Raw genomic sequence first — 23,403 nt, forward strand, 5'->3', positions numbered from 1 at the left:
TGAGAGGTTTTCCCCTGCACGTGTTTAAGACATTCACGGTTGAGAGAGAAAATGATGGTGCTAGAGAGGAAGGCATTTAAAGCGGAGTTGCAGCCTCAAGCAGAATGATCTTTTAATATTATTATTATTATTTTTTGTATTTGCTTATTTATCCATTCGTCATTACTAATTTCAGCCAACAGAAGGAAGCTGGGTTGGGTTCTGGGGAAGGAAGGACTTGCATGAATGCCCTGGGGCTGTAGAGACCTGAGTCGACTGTTTATATAAACATTAGTTAATTTTTTTTTAAGACACAAAGTCCTAACCTTAAATTGCCAGTTGGTCTGCAATACAGAGACAGCCCAGAGACTTAACACCCCATCCTGGAACAAGGCCTGAGGTAAGAGCAAAACAATGGGGAGAAGCACAAAGCAAACCAGTGTGGTGACAAGAAATGTAGACTGTGTGAGGATGTTTGCAAAAAGGTTCAAATACATCAAGTTTTTATATTTAATTAGGTAATAGCTAAATTAGAAACTGGAATTTAAATGTTTCTTCCTTGAAGCAGTGTTTTTTTTTCAATTACAGAGATTTTGTTCCAACATGAGCTTCATTATTTTTGGTGTATTGTCACTTAGTGTTCCTTGCAAGATTTGTGTGGGTGACATTCCAGCACAAACCAGCTCCAAACGGATCTTCTAGGTTGAAAACAGTTTGTATAGTTGAATTAAACTCTTTAGTGAAGTCAGCTGTTGCTTTGCTCGTTAACCTCTAGAACACCTTTGCTCCAAATGTGACAAGTTGGTATCTGAAAACTCACTTAAACAGAAGAGTCACTCTGAAAGACAAAACAGAAAGGTCTCATTTTTTCGGTCTGCCTCATTTACTCCTTTGTCTAGTTATGCTCAACGCCCAAAAGGCTGATGAACTAAAGACCACCTCAGAGTCCTAAATAAGTCTCAGCTAATACTGATAACAACAATAACCATTTTGAAAGTTCTGCCTTCAGGTGGATGTTGAATCTGCAGGTGGCAAAGCAAATGATGGACTGCCTTTCAGATTATGCACAACCTGTCTGTTGTGTGACTCCTCCAGTTTCATGTGGCTGATTTCTGCCCCACTGTTCCAAGTTTCTCTCAATAACTGAAGTGATCTGTCACTGGGCTTTATTAGATTTTCTGAGAGCAGATGGCTGATTCTTTTTACCTGGAGAGCTGCCACTTTCTGTAAATGCATCTCAGTTTTACAGTAGTATAATTTATCTGTTTGCATGACAAATAAGCAGGTTAAATTACAAGGGTGTTATAATTTCAATGGCTTTAGAGAAGGTGATAGATTTGCTGTACAACCTGGGGGAAAAAAAAGAGGAAAGAATTGAGTCCATTGGTGGATGGGCTGCTGGCCATGAAAAAACAACCCGGAACATTACTAAATTCTGGCATCCGTTGTAAAGTTTCAGAGCTGGTTGCTGGATATTCTGCTTTACATTTCGGCTTGCAGAGCTACACCATAAATAAACTTGGTCTGTGCAGCCTTTCACATATACTCATGAGTAGACTTCTTATTTCTGGAGGTTGCCTTTTATCAGCTTGTATTGCTGAGTTTGAATTCCTCTTTGTTTGTTTGCACCAGGTTGCTCTTTTCCTGCTGCTGCTTCCGTCCTCTTTGAATAATCTGTGCTGGCTCACTGTGAAACTGCCAGATATCCCTTATGTAGCAGTTAGCCACACAGATAAGGACTGGTTTTGTATTGGTGATCTGGCGAGGGCTATTTCTTGCTTATACAAAAGCTGTCTTTATTTGGCACCTGATCTGGGTCACAGTTGAAGTTAGCAATAAATTAAAAACTTATTATTTTTATATAAATACAAGGAGAGGAGCATGCAGTTTATAGAGACAGATGAGTAGTCAGTGGTGACTGCAGAGAGAGTTTGGTTCTGAGTTCTCTAGCTCTGACCCCTGAGATCCCCCATCACTGCTTATACCCCACAGATCAGAATAATACTATTCTGCCCCAGCCAAACATGTTTGATAAAATGCTCTCCATTTCTGCTAAGCTGTTTATGAAGTATGGATGATCTTTTAAAATTCTGCTCTTGCAAGTTCTCCTTTACTTAAATGTTGTTGCTGTTACAAGCTTCAAGTCTTACAAATGTGACAAAGAAGCCATACCAGTGGTATGTTATTGCTGGAAAATTAATGCAAATCCTAGGCTTATCAATAGAAATGAATTAGAAGGTTAATTAATTAGCTATGTATACCATTCTGGATATGCTGCTAAAAGGTATCCAGGTAGCTGACAGTGAGCCCAAGCCGACTGGTACTCCTTAATGAAAGCAAACCAGACCTTGCCCCTGTGGTACAGAGAACTAATGGTACAATTCTAATGTGCATTTCAAACCATGAGATAAAGCCCAAGAAGAATACGTGAATAATCCAGGCCATTTTCTTCTTCTTCTTTTTTTTTTTTTTTTTTAATTTTTTAAGAACTGACAAGGGAATCCCCATTTTACCCTTTTTACACAAATTTAGCATTAAAGTTTCTGTTTTCTGTAATCCCCGCGGACCTCCTGTCAGCGTGAAATATACATCTATTTCTTTTCTTTTTGATCTTAACACTTGTAAGTAATAAATAATTGATTGCCAAAGGAATTCTGGGAATATATTCAGCCCTAAATTGAGCACTAAACTATTTGCAAATGTGCTTAGGCACCAGCCCAAAAGATACATCAAAAGAATGTCAATTGGATATTGGGAAGCAAAGTGCCATCATATGTTAGAATTAAGAAGCATAAAATATAAGTAGAGAGATAACAGCTGTCAGAACTTATGGTGGTAGTAATAGGAAAAGGTATGTTTTTATAGAAGGCTATAAACCTTTGTTTAAGCTAGACCACACTTACCTCAGTAATGACTCTCCAGACCGTATTCAGGGAATGCCTCATTTGTTGGCTACTGTCTTGAAAGTGGGGCTTGATGGTGAACTTACTCAAGAGATATCGACAACTTTATCTGAATCATCTTTGAAATAAATCTATTAGAAAAAACTGGGGTGTATCTGGCTGCCTTTAGTATGGATGACAGATCCACTGTTGCAGTCTTACATCACTGTGTCTACAAGCCCCAGCAAGAGCTTGGTCAGTAATGCCAGTCTGCTTCTGTGGCTGTGCTTGCAATGCAGACAAAATCCCAGTACCTGAATGTCTGTTGAACGTATTTAGATGTTATATGATGTTAGTTTTGCCACTGCAACTGAAGCTTAATATACTTTTCACAGGGCATATACTCTTGGAATTCATTTCCAAACACACAAGAACACAATGACAGGGAATGACAAGGATGAATGAACATGGATTTATTTACCAACAGTAAATCACGCTTGACCAACCTGATTGGCAGATATATGGTTAAATAACTGGCTACAAAGATGAGGGAAGACTGATGAATGTAATATATCTCATCTTTAGTAAGGTTTGACAACATAGCATCCTTATCCGGAAGCTGAGAAAGTAATGGTTTGATGAGCAGAATGTTACATTAGTTGAAAATTGCCTGGATTTCAAGATGTGATGAACAGTAATCAGTAGGCCAGTGCCCAGCTGGTGACTGGTAATAGATGAGAGCCCCAGGCTTGGTACTGGGGCTGATACTCCAGTATTTTCATTGTGTTCAGTGAAAATGCACCTTCAGAAAGCATGCGTGTGGTGCTGCAGTGCTGCACTGAGGGAAATGGCTGTCACACTCAACTGCTTCAGTCCAGAAGGGTCCTGAAATACAGCACTGAAATATATTATTTGAAGATGTGGAAGCTTGATCCTTTGAGATTTTCAAGCATCAGCCAGATAAAGCTATGACTGACTTGTTCTAGAGTTGGCGATAGTCTGGGTTTGAGAAGGAGGTTGGTTCAGATGACCTTTGGGACTTCCTGTAGTCAGTGCTTCTCTGATTCTGTAATCTTTGTTTCCACACAGCAGCTAGAAGAGTCACAAGTTGGTTTGCTTGTGACCTGTCCCAAACTTGTTGGGTTTGACTTGTACAGAAGTTTCTTGCATCTGTTTAAATGGGACATCCGTGACCAGGGTATGTATCAAAGATAGCCTTGCACTGGTGTTGTCAGAAGCTGTTCAGAATTGTGGTGCTATGGGAAGCCATTTCCATGTGACACAGATTTCATTCACCTCAGAGATTCTCTGTGTAAAGCAACTTGCAGTAACTCTCAGGAGGTAATTGCACATGTGGAGTGTTGCAAAGACAGCGTGCTTTGTCCATGTTTGTTTGGCATGCTCGTGGTTCTGTCATGAGGATGGAAGATGGACATAGGAGTGGCACAGAGCAGATTCAGCTGAGAGTTCACTGATCCATAGTTTTTCTGTCAGAGAATACAGGCTGGTGGTAAACAAGGGTCCTCGAGGACTCTCTTCTGGAGTCCTTCTGATGGAAGGAAAAGGAGGAAGGATTTTTTGTAAATTTTGCAGACATTATCAGTTAGTGATTTCAGTCTGACAATTGTCTTGTGCAAAAAGGTTTTTTATGCATCTTGAACTTAATTATACTAAAATATCTGAATGACAAAGGCCGTAGCTGAAAGGAAACATTAAAAAAATGTTCTTGTTGGCTCACTAGTGGATTGGAGTACAAGAGTTTGCTCTTTTGGCTTTAGAATTGTGAAGCTCCCCTAGGATGGAAACCTTTTCATACTCTATGTAAAGCTGAATAGACATCTAAGGTTATATTACATTAGGGCAGCATAAAATAGCCCTGCAGCTTGGGAACACCACCCTGTATTCTGATTTCCTGTATTCACTGCATTCAGGCACTAGTGAAAAAAAAACACTTAGAGATAAGCAGCATTTCTCTATTTTTTAAACGTATTCACTTTGCTCTTGTTCATACCTATTTTAATACTTGTTTTTCTGCAAATGACAGTAAGATGCTGATAGAAGTGTTTATTGAGGTTGCGTATTTGTTAGTGAGCATTCAAGTATATTATGAATGAAAGTGAATTCTAAATATATATAAAACATAAGATTTTACATCAGCCATATGATTTGTGCATTCACGTAAGCAGTCACGGCCTGAATTTTCTGGTGGTTCATATTTGTAATAAACTTGCTCAGAGATCTGCGATCTGGTAGTAGTTGTTCATGGAGGAGAAAGTAAGTGACAGCATTCTTTATCTGCAAATGGGGTTTTCTGAAGTACCGAAGTACTGTCTCTGGTTATGTAGATCATAAAAACATGGTCACTTCTTCTGCTACCTTAATTTTTAATAAGCAGTGCAGCAGTGGATTAAGTGATATTTAAACCCTGACTGATAATGAAGCACTTCACTACAACAAATCTGAGTGATTTAAGATTTTCAGTGTGGAGACTAAGGCTGCAGTTGCCTTATGCTTCAAAATTATACAGATTCAGGCTGCTGCAGCAAGACGTGGCTCCTCTCTGGGCAGTAGGTTCATGCTGCCTCTTCGCACTGTTCTATGGTTGGGATCTGAAAGGTGGAATTCTTCTCTGTGAAATTTACTGTCTCAAAACAAAGCTTAACATTCAAAAGCACAAAGTGAAGTGCCCAGAAGGAAACACCCTGTTGCTAGGCCATCTGAAGGTGATATAGAATGTTTTCTGTGTCTGGCCCAAAGCAGGGTAACTTCTACCCTTTAATTTGCCAGGGAATTGCAGTAGGCCTAAAATAGTTTCTGTACAAATCCCCTGACACCACCAGAGTTTCAACGAAAATGATTTTGCTCAGGGTAGCAACTGCAGTAAGAGATGTCATGATGCCTCCCAAAGATGTGCAAGCAAGCACTAGGCTGGACTTACTAAACAGATGGTCCCTAACAAAGAAGATGGTGTAAGTCAGTGTGGTAATGCATCGGAACAGACTGCCCAGGGAGGTGGTGGAGTCACCATGCCTGGAAGTTTTCAAGAAATGTGACCATGGCCCTGAGAGACACGGTTAGCTGGTGTGGGGCTGGGCTGATGGTTGGATGTGATGGTCTTTGAGGTCTTTTCCAACCCTAATGATTCTTTGGATCTGTGGAGGTGTAATAAACTTGTGGGAGCTATGTCTGCAGATTTCTGGGAGGCTCTCCGTGTTCATGTGGCATTTCACAAGTCACCATCCATAATAAAAGCAATTACAAGGATTCCATGCAACAAGAGCAGGGTGTCTGAGGACTTATGGCCATTCATAAAGGTCACGGGATTCACAAAGGCTGCTGTATTTCTAAAAGACCATTGCAGTTGCCAGTGAATCTTACTGTTGCTGCGGTCCAAGATCAGCTTCTAATTGAATGTAACATCACTAACATTGGTGGTAGGTTGGTTTTTTTTCTAATTGCTTTTTTTTTTTCCCCTTTTCTGAATTTAAGGATAACATCATTAAGTTTTTAATTAGATGGCCATGGAGTTATTGTGACCCAGCAGAGCTCTTTTCACCCCGTTCTCTGGAGTCATCAGCTGACTGCAGTATTTCCCTACCCTACCAAAGTGAACCTAATAGTTACTTGAACAACTAAATAAAATACCCAGAATTTGATCTCTACTCCCCTTTCCTTCTTGCTCTTGGCAAACAAAAATCCTGATAAATGAAATTTTTACTAATATAGTCCCCACTAGATTAAATGAAAAGGTAGAGTGGAGGCAAAAAATATTATTATCTGGGTAATTTTATCCATTATTATAATTAAAAGTGTGTATGAGCAAGTGACCTCCAACTTCTCGAGAAATTAGGTGCCTCTGAGGAATTAAACAAAGCTAGATAGATGAGGAGTCTTAGGAATAGTGAAAAGGAAGACAAATAGGTCAGCTAGCTTGCAAGCAGCTCTGCAAATGTTTTAATAGACATAAATTAGGGGCCTGGTGAACCAAGAGGAAGCAGCCCTGATAAGTTTGAGTGATTGTGGAAGAAGCTTTTGGAGGCAGAGCTCCAACTTTGTCTGCATCTTTGATATTTTCCTCTTTCTCTTGGGATCCTGTCTTGGGAAAAATATCACATTTCACAGTCCAAGCTAATTAGCCAACAACTGTGATTTAAATCGTTAATTACAAGCATCTCTGCTGACACATGACTTATGCATTGACCTTTGTATGACTAGATGGACTACTGTACACAGTGTGTGTTGACTACAGCAGTAGGAATTAACTTTGATTTTCTTTTCTCTGGGTTATCTGCTCCCTTTCTGTTAAACAACAGGTGCATCAGGCCCAGCCACTGCTGAGGTGACTGCTGACATTCTCCAGCTGTGCATTTATCCTCTGCTTCCATTCTTCTTTGATTTTTATCCTCCCTTTTGTAGGATGAAAGTAATGACAATATGGGATTCTAAATATACCCGAGCAGCTCACAGGTTCTGTGATTGTGCTGGAGGCTGTGTGAAATCTGCAGGCAACAGCATGCCTGCTTGCAGTTTTGCTTTAGGTGAGAAGCTGTTTAGTGCCTTAAGACAAAGTCAGAGACATAAAATCCCAAAGGCTAATTCACTGGAGGAAATGCTGGCAGTGTTTGCCTGAAACACACCCCTTAGCAGGAAATGTCCCTGCTGGAAAACAGTGAGTGTAGTTCAGTGGTGGATCTCCATTACAATGAATCAGACACCCACAAACAGACAAGTTTGTCAAGTGAAGCACTGCTGAGAGAGGGCAGGGGAACCATCCATCCATCCTCACAGGAGACCCTAGGAATGCCCAGTCCTGGTGAAGGATGTATTCCTTTAGTGCCTCAAGCCTGCTGAAGCAGTCCCTGCTGCTCCCTCACCTCCTACTTCCAGCCTACTTCTCCTGGGTAGCAGTGATGGGTCGAGAGGTAATGGCATCTCTCTTCCTTCTATCACATCAACTCATCATGGTGTGATCTGCAAACTTGCTGTGGGCACTCAATCCCACTGTCTTGTGACTGACTGTTAAAACCTGCTGGTCTCAGACCAGCTGCCACCTGGACATAGAGCCACTGACCACAACCCTTTGGCCATCCAACCAACTCATTATCCATTATCCAGCTGTCAAATCCACATCTCTCCAATGTAGAGATAAGGATGTGGTGCTGGATCATGTCAAAGGTCCCACACAAGTCCAGGTAGATGACATCAATTGCCCTTCCTCTCTCCACTGATGCCATCATTCCCTCATAGAAGGCCATGGGATTGATCAGGCGTGATCTGCCTTTGGTGAAGCTGTGCTACTGTGTCACATCACCTCCTCGTCGCACTCAGCTTTCAGAAGGCTCTGTTCCACAATCTTCCATGTGCAATCATAAAGCTCACTGGCTTGCAGTTCCCCAGGTCTTTCTTTTCCTCTTTTTAAAAAATGGGAGTGAACATATACTAAGGTGATGAGGTGTTTGTTTTTTTCCAGGGAGCTTTGCAGGAAGTACAAAAGTTTCACAGCACTTTTGAGACAATGCTAAGGGCTCATCGTATTTCTTCTGTTCGAGAGCTCTGGTAAGTCTGTATTCCAAAGTGCTGTCACAGCTGATTTATTTTTTTCTACTTTTTAAAATTTAGTTTAGTTTAGTTCTTGTGATAGCTACTTGACATGATAGCAAGTAGTTTGAATCACTATTCGAGGATATCCCTAAATTGGCTAAAGTCAGGATTTGCTCATAAAGCTAGTGGGAAGGCTCTGGCCTTCTGGCTATAAACTTAGGCATGCTTTTTATTTGTTCACTTATTTATTTTAAAATTGACTTGTGTTAGATACAAGTCCCCTGTTTACTTATTTATTAATTTATCATTCCAGGAGGGCTGGCTGGGGGCAGGGAAAGGAGCCATTACTTTGTAAGTACGTGTTTACAAAGTGTTGAGGCAGTGGCTGGGTGGATGTGACTGCTGGGTGATCTTTAAGCAATTGCCCCATCCTCTCTAACTCTGAGCTCCTGAGTTACATTAATCTCATGTTTCATCCCTGAAGCTGTGAAGCAGATACATTTTTCAAACAGTAAGAAACATTTTACTTTCCTATTTTTTTTTTCATGCCAATTCCATACCTTTCCTGAGGGAGCTATAGTGCCTGGCTGAGTGGAAAAATAATTGTGGGTCTGCAATAAGTAGATAAGATGGAAAACTTGTTCTATTGTAAAGGATGCAGCTGCTTGATTGCATCTGCCTGTGTTGTCTGTGTGTGATATCCACTTTCTTGTTGTCAGAGCTTGAGATGATTAATACTGCGTCTTCACATCACTGCTTGCACCTACTGATAGCCTTTCTTATTTTCAACTCCATCATGTGGTAGTCTCAGCTACTGTAATGATAGCTGAATTTATGAAGGGAAAAAAAGGAACAACCCTTAACTGAAACAAGGCATAGCACCCACACAAGTTCCCAAGAAGAGCTTCATCCTTAGCTGCTCTAAAGAGTTGCTACAAGCCTTAACTTATCAGAGTAGGAATATAGGCAGGAGGAGGTTTGGTATGCAGAACGCACACAACAGTGGAGTGGACGTGTATGTCTGCTTCAGCTGAGGGTCTGCTTCTGGCATGGCTGAGTACATTTAACTTTGATCTGCTTTGCTTGGGCAACAAGCAGAGTGAAGAGATCCTGAGATGTGCCACCCACGTGGTTAATCACCTGCAGCCCAATCCACATTGCTGCACTGCCACTGCTACCAGTTGTTCAGATGCAGAGATCAAGAGCAGTTTGCAATTGTTTGCAGTTTTCTCCAGGTGCAGAACAGACCTGTTGTTCCCTGGTGCACATGGAGGTATTGTGTGAAACCAAAGGGCTGTGAGTTTGAAAGTCTTTGTTTTCACAGATGGTGAAGTTGAGATAGAGGAGACTTGAAGTGTGGGGTTTTGGCTTTATACAGTATTAGTATCAAAACATGTTGTAATTCATTAGCAAAATTCTATTACTTATGGAAAAGCCCAACTTTGTTAGTTAATATGTGTTGCAGCCAAGGAAAATAAAAGTGGGGTTAAGTGCAGGGAAGCATTAATGGAGACACAAGAACTGAGGGAGAAGAAACAATGAAGCGTATTTGAGAAAATTATGTTTTTTCTTATAGCTGACGATGAAAACACTCATCTGGGAAGATGGGTTTTCTCTCATATCTCATGTAGACAAATGTTAAGTTTTGATGTCAACTGGGCCTGAACAACTTAGAAAAATATGGAAGGCATGAATCTTTCTGGTGCTTGAAGAACAGAAGCAAAAAAGTGTAAATCAGTGAGCATCTGGCAGCAGAACTACCATAAGTCTGAGTGCTCTGCAGTAGGTGGCAGCTTTAGATGCATGACCTGAGAAATGCAAGTAAACACAACATCTCATAATCTGCAGTTTTACTGCAGAGTGAAAGAAGAGTACTTGCTGTGAGTTAAGTCCAAGTAGAGATTTTTGGGATTCTTCATCAATTTCATCAGCAAATGCCCCTCACCCTCCCTCCCCCCAAATATATTTACTTGAAGTAGAAATCGAGTCTGGCTCAGTTTTTGTGAATCTTTTTGTGGGATAGTCTTTGTTGGAGGAAACAACCCATTCCTCCCTTGGCAGAAAGAATGTGCTGGTATTTTAATGTTACTGAAGAGAATTAGCCCCTGGCTTTTGTGGAAGGCTGGATTTCCACCTCCAAGTACTGTGTGCCAGCAGCAGCCTCACAGCCCTTCTGGTGGGTGACTTGTTGCAACCTGAAGCATGCACAAGATTTTCTCCCAAAGCCTTTTTTTAAAAAACAATTCTGCTGCCTGGGAAAGTTGTTTGGAAAGACTTGGAAAGATATTTGATATAAATACCAGGAATTCTGGAGATGAGGAATGGCACGCTGCTTTTAACAGTGCTTGAGACTGACTACTGCCTTGCTCCTAAGGCAAGGCTTGGTCTGACCCCATTTTGTGTCTCTGGGGTTGATCCTGTCACACGTACTTTGGATCTCCACGATTTTGGACAGCTATGTAGGGCTACAATAAATGTCTTTGTAAACCCTGATTAGATCAAAATGATGTTTGTGTTGTGTGTGACAGTTCTTGTGGTGACTTGGTGAACCAAAGGCTTTGTTTCCACAGACAGGCTCTTTGGTATCTCTGGTTTGGCTGATTAACAAATACATTTAGTAACTGGAAAAATATGTTGCTGCTTTGTTGATGTGTTGATTCATTTGATGTATTTTAAAAACAACAACAACAACAAAACAAACAACAAACTGATCTGCCTGTCCAAACTAGTCTAGCTGATATATCTGCAGAGGTAGGCTGGGCAGGAAGATGTTGAGATTGGCTCTCATCAGACCATGGCAATCTCGTTTGCTTCATGGTCGTAATGAAGAAATCACTTCTGAATTACAAACAACTATCCTGGGCCTCAGATGAGGTATCATATGCTGTTGTTGTAACAAACAGATCTATGCTTTATGAACAAAATATTGTGGGAAACTTACCAAACCACAAAACTTGAGTGTATCTGAGATTTGATTAAAAACTATCTAGATTGCTCTGAAAATAGTGTCTCTTATTAACTTCCATAGAAGGTACAATAGATACAAAAAGCACAATAACACTGTTTGACAGATCAAATTGTCAGCTACAAAATACTGTTTTTCAACATAGGCCTACTGTTAGCTATTCTTTTTCACCAGTGATGAACAAAAGTCTGCATGCTACATTCGTACAAATCTACATGGCTACCTAAAACATAGCTTGTCTTTCATGACATTGTTGCCACTGCAGAAACACACCATCCACCGTCTCACTTTTCTCACATGCACTGTTTGGTCTCCATAAACTTTCAGCAAGGATTGATGAATGTCAATGGATGCCACTTTGTCTGCATGGAGGAATTCGATGACACACCTTTGCTTCATGCCCACTTCCATGTCAGACCGCCCCTCTGCTGCCATCTGTCGCACTGCAACAAAATGTAATGGAATTTTGGTGGGAAGGTTCAGCCGCTCTGCCATACCAGCAACATCCACCTCTGATGTGTGGGCCAACATCATAAAATAGGAGGCACTGCTTTCAGAGCAGCCTTCCTACATTGCATAAAAGTTATGTGACTGACGTTTTAATGGTTCAGACAGTAATGGGAGAAAATATTCTATTCGGTAACAGAAGACAGGATGTACAGTTTCCAAGCCAGTAGGTTAGTTGAATCTGTAGTCACTTTTAAGGGTGGAAACCACTGGATAGGAGGTTTTGCACAAATCTGTGTAATCACCTCTGAATTGATGCACTTCTTGCAGTGGGGTGATTTTATACAGTGTGGAGCTGGGCTGTTGTTTGCATTCTGGAGTACCTCCGGAAGAATGTTAATCCATCTTCTGTGTGTGCGCGTTCATCTAAACATCCTGAGTCACCATTTTTAGAACTGGCTGTAAGGCATCTGTTGCAAAGAAGATAAAGATTTGTGTGGCCGTACGTGTGCCAAGGAAGGCAAATTCATCACTCGTTCCTTGTTCTGTGCTGTTCTGACTCCCTTCTGTAACAGCTTCAGACAGGTTAAGCCCACAGTCCTTTAGATATCGACACTTTGGAAGATGTCTGCCATGTGACTTTGTTGTTAATGATCTAGCTGTGCTGATGCTGTAATCTCTCTATCTGTGAGGGCAATTCTGACCTTTCACCATTAGCTTCTTAGTGATTTTTCTTCATACATCTGCTCGTGATTTTTAAATCTTTGAAGCTTCTACCATTTCTTCAGTCTTGATTGAAGTTGTGCAGTGTGCTTAAAAAGTGAGGGTAGCGACTATTGGTGAGCTTTTTTTCCCTTTGAATGCCACATTGAATACTCAAACAAGGAATTTGAAAACAAATACTAAAATTGATATAAAAACTAGAAACATACAGTTGACCTTACACTATTTCCATGTTCAATATGGGCGTTCTTTTTTTCCCCTTAAATTTGCAATTTGTAAATGTATCAGCAGCATTGTTGAGGAAGGAGTAGTTCAGACCTTCCCTATAACATCATAAAGTATACAGCATTGAGTATATGGAACAAAATATTTGTGTTGTGTTTTAAAAACAGGTAATGCAGTTATGCTATACATATATATTGTATTTGTACATACATTTGTAGTCAGAGCTTTATCATTAATGATAATCAGATTTCAAGGTAGATAAGAGTGTTAAAAGATGTGAGAGTGAGCATGAGAGCTTACTAGAAGACTGCTTGCTTTGCTTGAGTTTGAAGAACTATTGCTTTCATTAATTATGAATGTTCTTTCACAACATTTCTCTTAGAGTAAGAGAAGTAACTAAATAAAAGGGTATTATTAACATAGTTGTCAGAGTTACTGTGGTGGATATTCCCAGCTAAAAGAGAGTCCCAGGTCGTGCTGGATTCGTTTCAAATTTCAGACTGTTATTTATGAAGAGCAGAAGGGTAATTTCTCAGCTGAAGTAAGCTGAAATTGTTAGAACTCAATTTAAAAGGCAAAGAATTGGAGCGGTTTAAAATAAGCTTTGCATAGCCTCTACCTCAAGGACACTATGGCATTCAGCTACCATGGTGATGAATATGGTACAAACACAAAATAGATTAGATAGAATCCAGAATGTTTTGAGTAGATCTAAATTAACAGTATCCACTCAGGAAAGAGAGGTAGAGAGTCATTGGGCACTATTTAAGAAAACATACATCAACAGCCAGTCCAGAGTGGCTTATACAAAGAAGAGGATAGGAAGCAGTTGTTCATACTGTGACTGGTGATGCAATCTCAGTGGGAATATTGGGTTCTGATTCTGTTCAATCCTGTCACACAGAAAAAAAAAAAAAAAAAGTAAAAAAAAAAAGCAGAAACATGATGTTCCAGAAACATGAGAAGCATGGAAAGATTCTACCTGGGGCATAGCCTTTGACACTGTCTCCCACAGCATTCTCCTGCAGAAGCTGGCAGCCAGAGGCTTGGATGGGTACACTCTTGGCTGGGTAAGGAGCTGGCTGGAGGGCCGGGCACAGAGAGTGGTGGTGAATGGAGTCAAATCCAGCTGGCGACCGGTCGTGAGTGGTGTTCCGCAGGGGTCGGTGCTGGGGCCTGTCCTCTTCAATATCTTTATTGATGACCTCGATGAGGGCATCGAGTGCACCCTCAGTAAATTCGCAGATGACACTAAATTGGCTGGAAGTGTGGATCTGCCTGGGGGTAGCGAGGCCCTACAGAGGGATCTGGACAGGCTGGAGAGCTGGGCTGGAGCCAATGGAATGAGTTTCAACAAGGCCAAATGCCGGGTCCTGCACTTCGGCCACAACAACCCCAGGCGACGCTACAGGCTTGGGGCGGTGTGGCTGGAGGACTGCGTAGAGGAAATGGACCTGGGGGTATTGATTGATGCTCGGCTGAACATGAGCCGACAGTGTGCCCAGGTGGCCAAGAAGGCCAATGGCATCCTGGCTTGCATCAGAAACAGTGTTGCAAGCAGGAGCAGAGAGGTGATTGTTCCCCTATATTCAGCACTCGTGAGGCCGCACCTCGAGTACTGTGTCCAGTTTTGGGCCCCTCACTGCAAGAAAGATATTGAGGCCCTGGAACGTGTTCAAAGAAGGGCAACGAAGCTGGTGAGGGGTCTGGAACACAGGCCATATGAGGAGAGGCTGAAGGAGCTGGGAATGTTCAGCCTGGAGAAGAGGAGGCTCAGGGGAGACCTTATTGCTCTCTATAACTTCCTGAAGGGAGGTTGTAGTGAGCTGGGGGTCGGCCTCTTCTCTCGTGTCATTAGGGATAGGACCAGGGGGAATGGTTTCAAGCTACGCCAGGGGAAATTCAGGCTGGACATGAGGAAGTATTACTTTTCAGAAAGGGTGGTCAGGCACTGGAATGGACTGCCCAGGGAGGTGGTGGAATCACCGAGCCTGGGGGTGTTCAAGGAAAGACTGGATGTTGCGTTGAGGGACATGGTTTAGTAGGAGCTATTGGGAATAGGTGAACGGTTGGACTGGGTGATCTTTTAGGTCTTTTCCAACCTTAGTGATTCTATGATTCTATGATTCTATAAAAGCCTCTTTTGAGCAGGCAGTGCTAGAAATGGCAATGTTCCCTCATATATTTATAAGGCAATTAAAGGATCACACAACAGGGGGATACACAGATAGAAAAGACTTTCAGAGATGTCACATTTTCTATAGAAGATGTACAACTCTGTTGCCTTTCAACCAAACCATGGACTGTCTTTTAACTTTCTCATAACAGAAGTCCCCACTATAAAGACAGCAAGTAGTTTTTATTCTGTTTGCATAAGCAGCTTGTGATTTTTCTGCCATGATATCTTAAGTCAACAGTTTGGTAGGAAGTAAAGCTTGTTTAGGCCCCAGTTTGCACTTATATAAATGATATATAAGTTTAGGAGCATGGATAATTGTTTTCAGCATGATTATTCCTGTGCTTTAAATTACAGATGGAGTCTGCTCAGAGTGGTCTTAGAAGTAGCTGTTTAAAGGTCTATAGAAACAAAGAAATAGAATAGGTTAATGTGTGCTCTCCAGATGTATCTTTGTGAGAATAGTTTGCCCTGTGTTGCTGCTTCCCCCCCCCCCCCCCCCCCCCTTTTCTTTTTTTCTTTATCTTTGGCTGTGTCACAGGGAAAAGCCTAGATTCTCCAGCAATTTACTTCCCAGTGACTGAGTAATACTTCTGTGATTTCTAGTGTGTGAACACCAATACTTGGTGACCTTTGCTAGTGATTATAAGATGACAACTGTGTAGCAGCTGCCCTTAAACTCGTCTCATGTTAGAGGTGATCAGGGGATTAAAGACCTGTCTTTCACACTGTTACTTTCTGAGCTTCTGAAGAGAGTCTTTTTTAATGTTGCCATCATTTTTACCACTTAGAAAACAAGGGAAGACTGCAATCATGTATTTGTGACCAATATGTAAGCACAGTTTTTGGCTTGTCAGATGAAAAAATCAGAGGGTGTAGTACTAACTCAAAAACAATTCACAGTATAAGACCTAGTAACAGATTTCCACTACTTGCCAGAAATCAAGGTTTAGAGAAACAGTGCTGACCAGCCATTTATCTACAGATTGAAGCATTAGATTTGAAAGTGTTTTTTTAAAAATACATAGCTCAAATTATTTTGGATGGAGGGTGATGGATGGTGGATAGAACAGAAACTTCAGGACACGTGCCAGTACTGCTCTCTTACCCTCATATTTCTTGATTCGAGATACTACAGGACTCTCTGCAAGAAGGCAGAGGTGCAGGAGAAAGTTCTTGGTGCCTCTGTGAAGGTTTCCTCTAAAGAAAGCAGCGATGGAAGTAAAATATGCTCACTCTATCCCTTTAACTAGAATTCATCACAAACATACAGCCTGAAAGAAAGCTGCTTGGGCAATACAAACTTAAGCGCCAGCAGTATAGCCCTTCAAAAGATCTTTGTTTTTATTGATACCACCAAGTTAGCCTAATACTTTTATAGATCAGCAATGAAAAAGAGCTGGCTGAAGCTGATGCCAAGCAGGGGGAGAGGTTATGTAAGCAAAGGAAATCTTATTTGGAGCCTCATTTATTTGAGGCTAGGCAAAGGCAATTGGTTTACTTGCTAGTTAATTTGGTGGCATCCCCTGGACTCTGAGCTTCTGAATCCATTTGGTTTAGGAACCCGTCTCCTTCTGGCAGATTGCATATGTAACTGAAGCTGGTCTCCCATTCCTAATGCTCCGAAATATCAGTGTGATATATCTAAGTATGACACCATCACCTTTTGAGATGCATAATCTAGAACACAAAGTGCAGTTCATCTTAGGAGGCTGGTTCAAATGCACCAGCATCACTCTTCTCTTCCATACTGACCTTTCTTAGCTGAGCTCACACTCACTGTTTCAGTTATCTAAGAAGTTTTTCTGCTCTGTTGCTGTTGAAAAAGTCTCACAGGAGTTAAGAGTTATCAGAACTCCAGCATCTACTTCTTTGGATTACCTTCTTTATTGTAAACATACAGTGGCATCAACACTTCAAAATAAAAAACTGAAAATAAAACCCAACCCTCTGCTGCCTACACAGTTCTCCCTTTGAGACTAAAATGAAAGAATGGCAGATACTACCCACATCACTTACTACATTCCTCAAAGGCATGTGGATACTGCGGTGAAAAGGGGTGTAGACAAAGCAATGTGAAACAGCAGAGCTTTAATCATGTAACTTATGGTAGGCTCTACAGATATTCAAATTGAGACTACCTAACCTTCTTGGAAGTCGTTTTCCTTTCAGTATAGCTTAAACTTGTTGGACTTTTGTGGTCTGCACTGTACAAAAGGTGAAAGGATGTCATGATCCACATTGGCTGAAAGCACAAAAGTAGAAATAATAACATAACTTCTCCAATAATGAGGGAGAAGCCAAGATGTCCTTCAAACGCTGAAGAAGAATCTATCATTTGCTGAGCTGCATAGATGGGTGTCTTTTACTTCTTCTTCTACCTGAGGAACTATTCACCATTATTTTCATTTAAATAATTGCTAGCTATTAGAGTTCCAATGTATCACCTGGATGTATAAGTGTTTTTACATCATTTCTCATTGCTGCTGGGTAAGACCACCAACTGATGTATATTATCAGAGAATCCTTAGAATTGGAAGGGACATTTAAAGGTCATGTAGTCCAACTCCCCTGCATTGAACAGGGATCCCATGGCTAGATCAAGTTGCCCACGGCCTGACTGAGCCTCATCTTGAAAGTCTCCAAGGATGAGGCATCAACACATCTCTGGGCATCCTGTTCCAGTGCTTCACCACCCTCACTGCAAAAGACTTTTTCCTTACATCCAACCTAAATCTACCCTCTTTAAGCTTGAAACCATTTCCCCTTGTTCTGTCACCACAGACACTACTGAAGAGTCTGTCCCCTTCTTTCCCGTAGCTCCTCTTTAGATACTGAAAGGCTGCTATCAGGTCACCTTGGAGCCTTCTCTTCTCCAGGCTGAACAGCCCTAGCTCTCTCAGCCTGTCCTTGTAGGAGAGGTGTTCAGTCCTTTGAATAATTTCTGTGGATCTCCTCTGGATACACTCCAACAGGTCCATGGCTCTCCTGTACTGAGGACTTAAGGTGAGGCCTTACCAGCACAGAGTGGAGTATCTAGCTATAGTAGTTTCCTGGCTAAAGTTTTATTCCAGGTTCTCTATGCTACTTGATTATGGGCAGATTTCTTCTGGATCTAGCTGGAACAGCTAAAAACATTACAGTAATTGATCCAATCCCATCCCTTCCTCTCTGTTAACAAAGTAATTTGAATGCTCCCTAATCCTCTTCAGGCATAAGTGAGTAAGTTAGTACACAGCACCAACTTAAACTGTTTGAACTATCTCAGCTGATTCTGCTTGAAGTGGGTTGGGGAGCACTCCGACAAACAGCTGGGAGAGCCAGGGGGTAGTAATCAATGCCCCAGGGATGGCAATAAACATCTTGAGAAGAAAAGGGCAGGGCACAAGTGTTTCAAACCTCTGCAGCTGTTTGCAAATTGAATTTCTACATGCAGCCTGCAGGCTATATGTGAACTGTGACAATATCTCCTTTTCCAGATGAAACTTTGTTCTCAGCCATTGCAGCTGGGGGGTGTAGGGGTGGAAAGGGAACTCGAGAATGGTAAGAAATGTTACAGAAATGTGCCCATGTAGCATATGAGTGTGTATTCTCTAAGCATAGCATATTGTGCGACAGCATGCAAGAGGGGAAATTTTGGCCAAGGAAATCAAAGAATTCTTCTTTCTTTCTTTTTTTCCCCTTTCCCCCTGGATCCCAAAGCAGTGCGTGCCTTTAATGTGTCATTCAGAGTTGACTATCTTAAAGAGGAAGCAGATGATTCCCATCCACCTTGAATCTCCAATCCTTGAGCGTGCTTATTGGAGTCTGCCTTTCCAGCTATCTCAGCACACTGATAAGGGAGCCTTTCTAACACACAAATTGGGCTGGCTTCCACCATGCTCTATCTTCCAAAATTTCTATGGGGACTGGTGTGAGCAAACATGTTGAGTGAATGAGCTCGGTGTGGGGTAAATGGCTGAACAAACCCCACAGGCATCTGCAACAGTCTATAGTTATTGCACCAAAGATGTCATTTCTGAGGACCAGGGGATACATTTTCATGGTTTCATATAAAGCCTGTTTCTGCATGAGCTTCTGCACAGCAATGCTCGACTGGGAGAAGGTAATAAAAACTGACACCCCCACGGCTAACAAATGTGTCCCTGTGGTTAGCACTCGGGCCAAAGCATCTGCAAGGCCTATTTCTGGTGCTACCACGCACTCACAGTATGACCATGGCTGAGTCACGTATGAGAAATCATTATCGTATATGTAAATAGGATGTCAACAACTTTGCAGGTGATGTTTGTTGCAGCTTATTATTTTTTTCTCAAAAGCTTTGAGACTCGGGTATTAATTTGGTATTCTGGGTCTGCTTGTGGCCAACTCAGAGGATATGCGGGCTGTGCCGCAGCCACCTGCACCCAGAGGAACACAATTTGTGTTTTCACAAGTGAGTGGTTAAATGCTGGTGGGGCAAAACCTACCACCACTGAGACGTGACTCGTGAAGTGAGCCTTGCTCTGAGGGTAGCATCTGCAGTGCTTGCTGGGGTGTGGTGAACTCTTTCTTTCTCCTCCTTCCCTTACTCTGCTGCATCCTTTGTGGCCATGTGAGGTTTAAAAGAAGTTTGTTAACCTGATGAATGTATATTTTGTTAGCGTGTACTCGTTGGGTGACAGAGTACCCCTCAGAGGGTTGTGATCAATGGTACAGAGTCTGCAACTAGTGGCGTTCCTCAGGGGTCAGTGCTGGTCTGAGTCTTATTCAGTGCCATATTGTTCATCAGTGATCTGGATGAAGGGATAGAGCCACACTCAGCAAGTTTGCTGATGATATGAAGCTGGGATGACAAGCCAGAGGGCTGTGCAGGCACAGCAAGCAGTGTGGCCAGCAGGTGGAGGAAGGTGAGCCTCCCCATCTACTCTGTCCTGGTGAGGCCACAGCTGTAGCACTGTGTCCAGTTCTGCCTTCTCAAGCTCAAGAAAGACAGGGAACTGCTGGAGACAGTCCAGCAAAGGGATACAAAGATGAATGAGGGCCTGGAGCATCTCCCTTATAAGGAAAGGCTGAGAGACCTGGGGCTATTCAATTTGGAAAAGGCTGAGAAGCGATCTCGTCACTGTTAATAAATAGTTAAAGCGCAGGAGTCAAATTGATGAGGGGGGGAGACACTTCTTGGTGGTGTGCAGCAATAGAACAAGGGGCAACAGGCAGAAACTGACACACTGTAAGTTCTAGGCAAACACATGGAAGCACTTCTCAGAGGGACAGAGCACTGGAACAGGCTGCCCAGAAAGATTGTGGAGAGTTCTCCTTTGCTGGAGATATTCAAGACCTGTCGGGACTCTCTCCTGTACAACCTGTTGTAGGGAACTGCTTTAGCAGGGGCTCACTCTGCAAGATCTCCAGGTCCCTTCGAATCCCTACGATTCTGTGATGCCCCTGCTGACATAAACATTGCTCGACAAGTTTATTCACTGTGTTCTGGAGGCTGTGGCAACGGGCAAAAAGAAAGCCTCTCCTGTAACTCCCCGACCTGCCGTCCTCGCAGGCTCGCCGCCCCCTCTTAAGATGGCCGCCCTAGAACGGCGAAGGCGGGCGGAGGTCGCGTCACGTGGTGCCGGCGGGCGGCGCATGCGCCCCAGGGGCGGTGCTGACAGGCGGCTGCATGGTGTCCGCCGCCTCTCCAGCGCTCATGCAGTGAAGCCGCGCCGGGCCGGTCCGGGGGGAGCCGGCGGCGGCCTGGGTGCGGCGTAGGGCCGGCTCCCCAGCATGGCGAGCTACCTGCCGCCCTGCGTGATAGACGGAGGCACCGGGTGAGTGCGGGGAGCGGGGGGGACCGGTGCTGACAGCCTTCTTGGCGACGTGTGTGTGTATGCGCGCGTGGTGGGAGACCCGCCGTGCCGCAGCGCGTTGTCCCTTCCCCTGCGTCCGGAGCCAGCCCGGTCTCTGCCGTGTGTCCCCGTCCCTTTGCTGGCCTGTGGGCCCTGCTGCTGCTGGGCAGGCCGCTGTGCCCGCTGCTTTTCCTCCTGTGCCCGGCAGGCCGTGTCGGCCCGGGGTGCTGTGTCCCAACGCGCCCGTTTCTCCTCTTTTCTGTTCCCTGACTTACCACGATCCAAGGACTTAAATGCTAAACGTGGGGGATGACGTTTGAAACTGCTGCGAGGAGAAAGATCTGTACTTACTCTGCCTGGGCAAGCACAGCTCTGTAACTTATTCTGATTTATTCGATGTTTAGCTGTACCACGAGTTTTGTGACTCCTTGTCACTCCAAGGAGTTAATCTGAACAGCAGAGGCTGTGCTGGGATTTTCACTTTGCAGAGGAACAGTTCTTTCCTACCTGTCTGACAAGTGAGGACTGTCAGCTTCTGATGGGTCCATTGGTGCTGCTGCTGTGCCTCTGGAGCAGGAGGTGTCAGGGAGCTGTGATGGAGATGCTGGAGATGCACTGAGCTCGTTTCTTTGGCCTGGCAGTGATGGAAAGTTCTCAGGAGGAGAAGAGACACTGGTGCATGAGTTCAGCTGATAACTTCACATGTCAGGCTGTGCTTTAGGGTCATCAATTTCGTTTATTTATTGCAAGAATAGCCCTTCCTTCTGCAGGGAATTGGTTGCACTATTTTGGTTTAGGTAATGCCTGGAAATTTCCCTTTAAAATTCCCAAAACTGAGCCATCGTATTAAGACCAAAAGAAAAGAAAGATAATTTAAAAAAGAAGTGATAGGTAACCAGAGCAACCCATTGTGTTGATGGGTTCAGTTTCTTCAGAAAAAGCATTTCATGTTTTAAAGTTTATTAAGCTGTGACAAAACTTTCCCAAGTCTCTTGTGCTGTTTCTGCTTATAATACCTAAAATCAGTTCAGTCTTCTCAGTGGAGTCCACAGCTGAAAGTTCTGGGAGTAGAATAGAGAATGGGTTCCATCTTGTATGTAGTTGTGCCTGTCCATTAGATACTCCATTGGAATATTCCAATGAAGAGATTTTAAGTACCTGTTCTGCAAGGAACTTTGGTGTTACAGGAATGTTAATTCACAGAATTGGAGAGCTTTTCTTGGGGAAAGGGCGACGCTAGGTGGGTCCTTTACAAAAGCTGCAGCATCAACTGCAAAATCCAGAAAATGCACAAAATTTGTCTGTCTCTTGCAGGAGCACTCCTTTGCTTTCAGTTTGTGAAGTGATTCCATTGTTGCATAAGCAGTGGATGTTACTGGCCAACAGTTGTACGAAATAAATAAGGACAAAAAATAACCTGCTGTATGCTTTCAGAGAAATGATAATTGCAGTACAATTTCTGAAATCTGTTCAGTGGTTACACTGCAAAAACTATTGGAATTTGTGTGTATGCAGGTACGATAGCTTGTTTCAGAAAGAGTTCAGGCCGCCCACAAGTGGACTTGTCATTTCCATGCCTCCAAACTATCTTAGTATGTATGAGACGATGTGGTGTCTCTGCTGACGGGACTTTATCTGAAGTAAGTAATCTTGCAGAACAAGAAGACATAAGATTCTGATCCAAGCAGCCAGAAGTAGCTTGACTCACTGATACAGTCTCTGGAATTTTCTTCTGTGTGGGTTGAAAATCTTCTTATTGTTAGAATGAATCTACTTTGGGTTACACGCTTGGAACAATTCATTCAAATGATTCATGAAAAGGCTTTCAGATGAAAAACTCGGAAGAGCATAACGGAAATGGAAAGGTGTGTGCAGATACACAGTGAAATATTTCATACATAAGAAGAAAAATGTATTTTATATCTCTGGTACTGAATGAGGAGCCTTGTCTCAGCACAGATTTGTGTTCATCTAAGTAGATTTAAGTTTATGAAAATACTCCTTCTGTTTTTTGTGCATATGAAGCCTGGATTAAAGTTGTCATTTGCATTGGTAGGCCTCAGTCCTGAGCAGTGCTGGATTTTGGCAGAAAAGCAGCAATGGGTGTGTGAAAATAGGTACAGAGCTTTGGTGAGAAACATATCCTCGTAGCAGGACACATTGACATTTTTTTTCCTCTGTTAGGTAGCTGACTTTGTCTTTATGAATCGAGAATGAACAGTTCATGACATTTTTGCAGAAAGCAGTAGCAGTTATTTGATGTGACTGCTCTTTTTCCATTAGCATTTGCAAGTGAACCATCCTGCTTCAGTTTTGATGCACTACGTCTTCATTTTCTTTGAGTGAGGTTTTTTCTAGTGATCAGCTTTCGTGTTGCTGCCAGTCCTTTTGTGGAGAAGGGCATGCTATTTTTAGGGCCTTCGGACTACCAGGCCTCTCTGGTGTTGTTCCAAGTGGCTTTAAACTTCATGGCTGTTTTTATTAATTGGCATTTAGCTGTGGGACATCAGCACTCCAGTAGGTGGGTGTGCAAAGTGGAGGTGGCTTAAAATACTGCTCTTCATCTTCAGGCATTGAGGAATGCTTCTATTTTGGGTGTATTTTATTCAAGTGTTTTTTATTTTAGTAAGGAAAGCTTACTTTGGC

The 23,403-nt window shown here is 42.6% G+C and overlaps 1 protein-coding gene across 2 annotated transcripts in view; it reads left to right on the top strand.

Annotated features, from left to right (window-relative positions):
• Positions 1-315: 315 nt before the first annotated feature.
• ACTR3B (actin related protein 3B) overlaps positions 316-23,403 on the top strand; it is a 46,436-nt gene continuing 23,348 nt past the window's right edge. The window contains exon 1 of one of the 2 annotated variants that reach the window (XM_048951521.1): positions 316-379. Coding sequence is in view for 1 of the 2 variants with exons in the window: in XM_048951519.1 (XP_048807476.1) it covers positions 20,696-20,739 (44 nt within the window). In the remaining variant the exon portion in view is untranslated. Of the gene's footprint in view, positions 380-20,546; positions 20,740-23,403 lie in introns of those variants that run through there. The other variant, XM_048951519.1, reaches the window with a different exon arrangement.

This window comes from Lagopus muta, chromosome 7, assembly GCF_023343835.1.
Source record: "Lagopus muta isolate bLagMut1 chromosome 7, bLagMut1 primary, whole genome shotgun sequence".
Lineage (NCBI taxonomy): Eukaryota > Metazoa > Chordata > Aves > Galliformes > Phasianidae > Lagopus > Lagopus muta.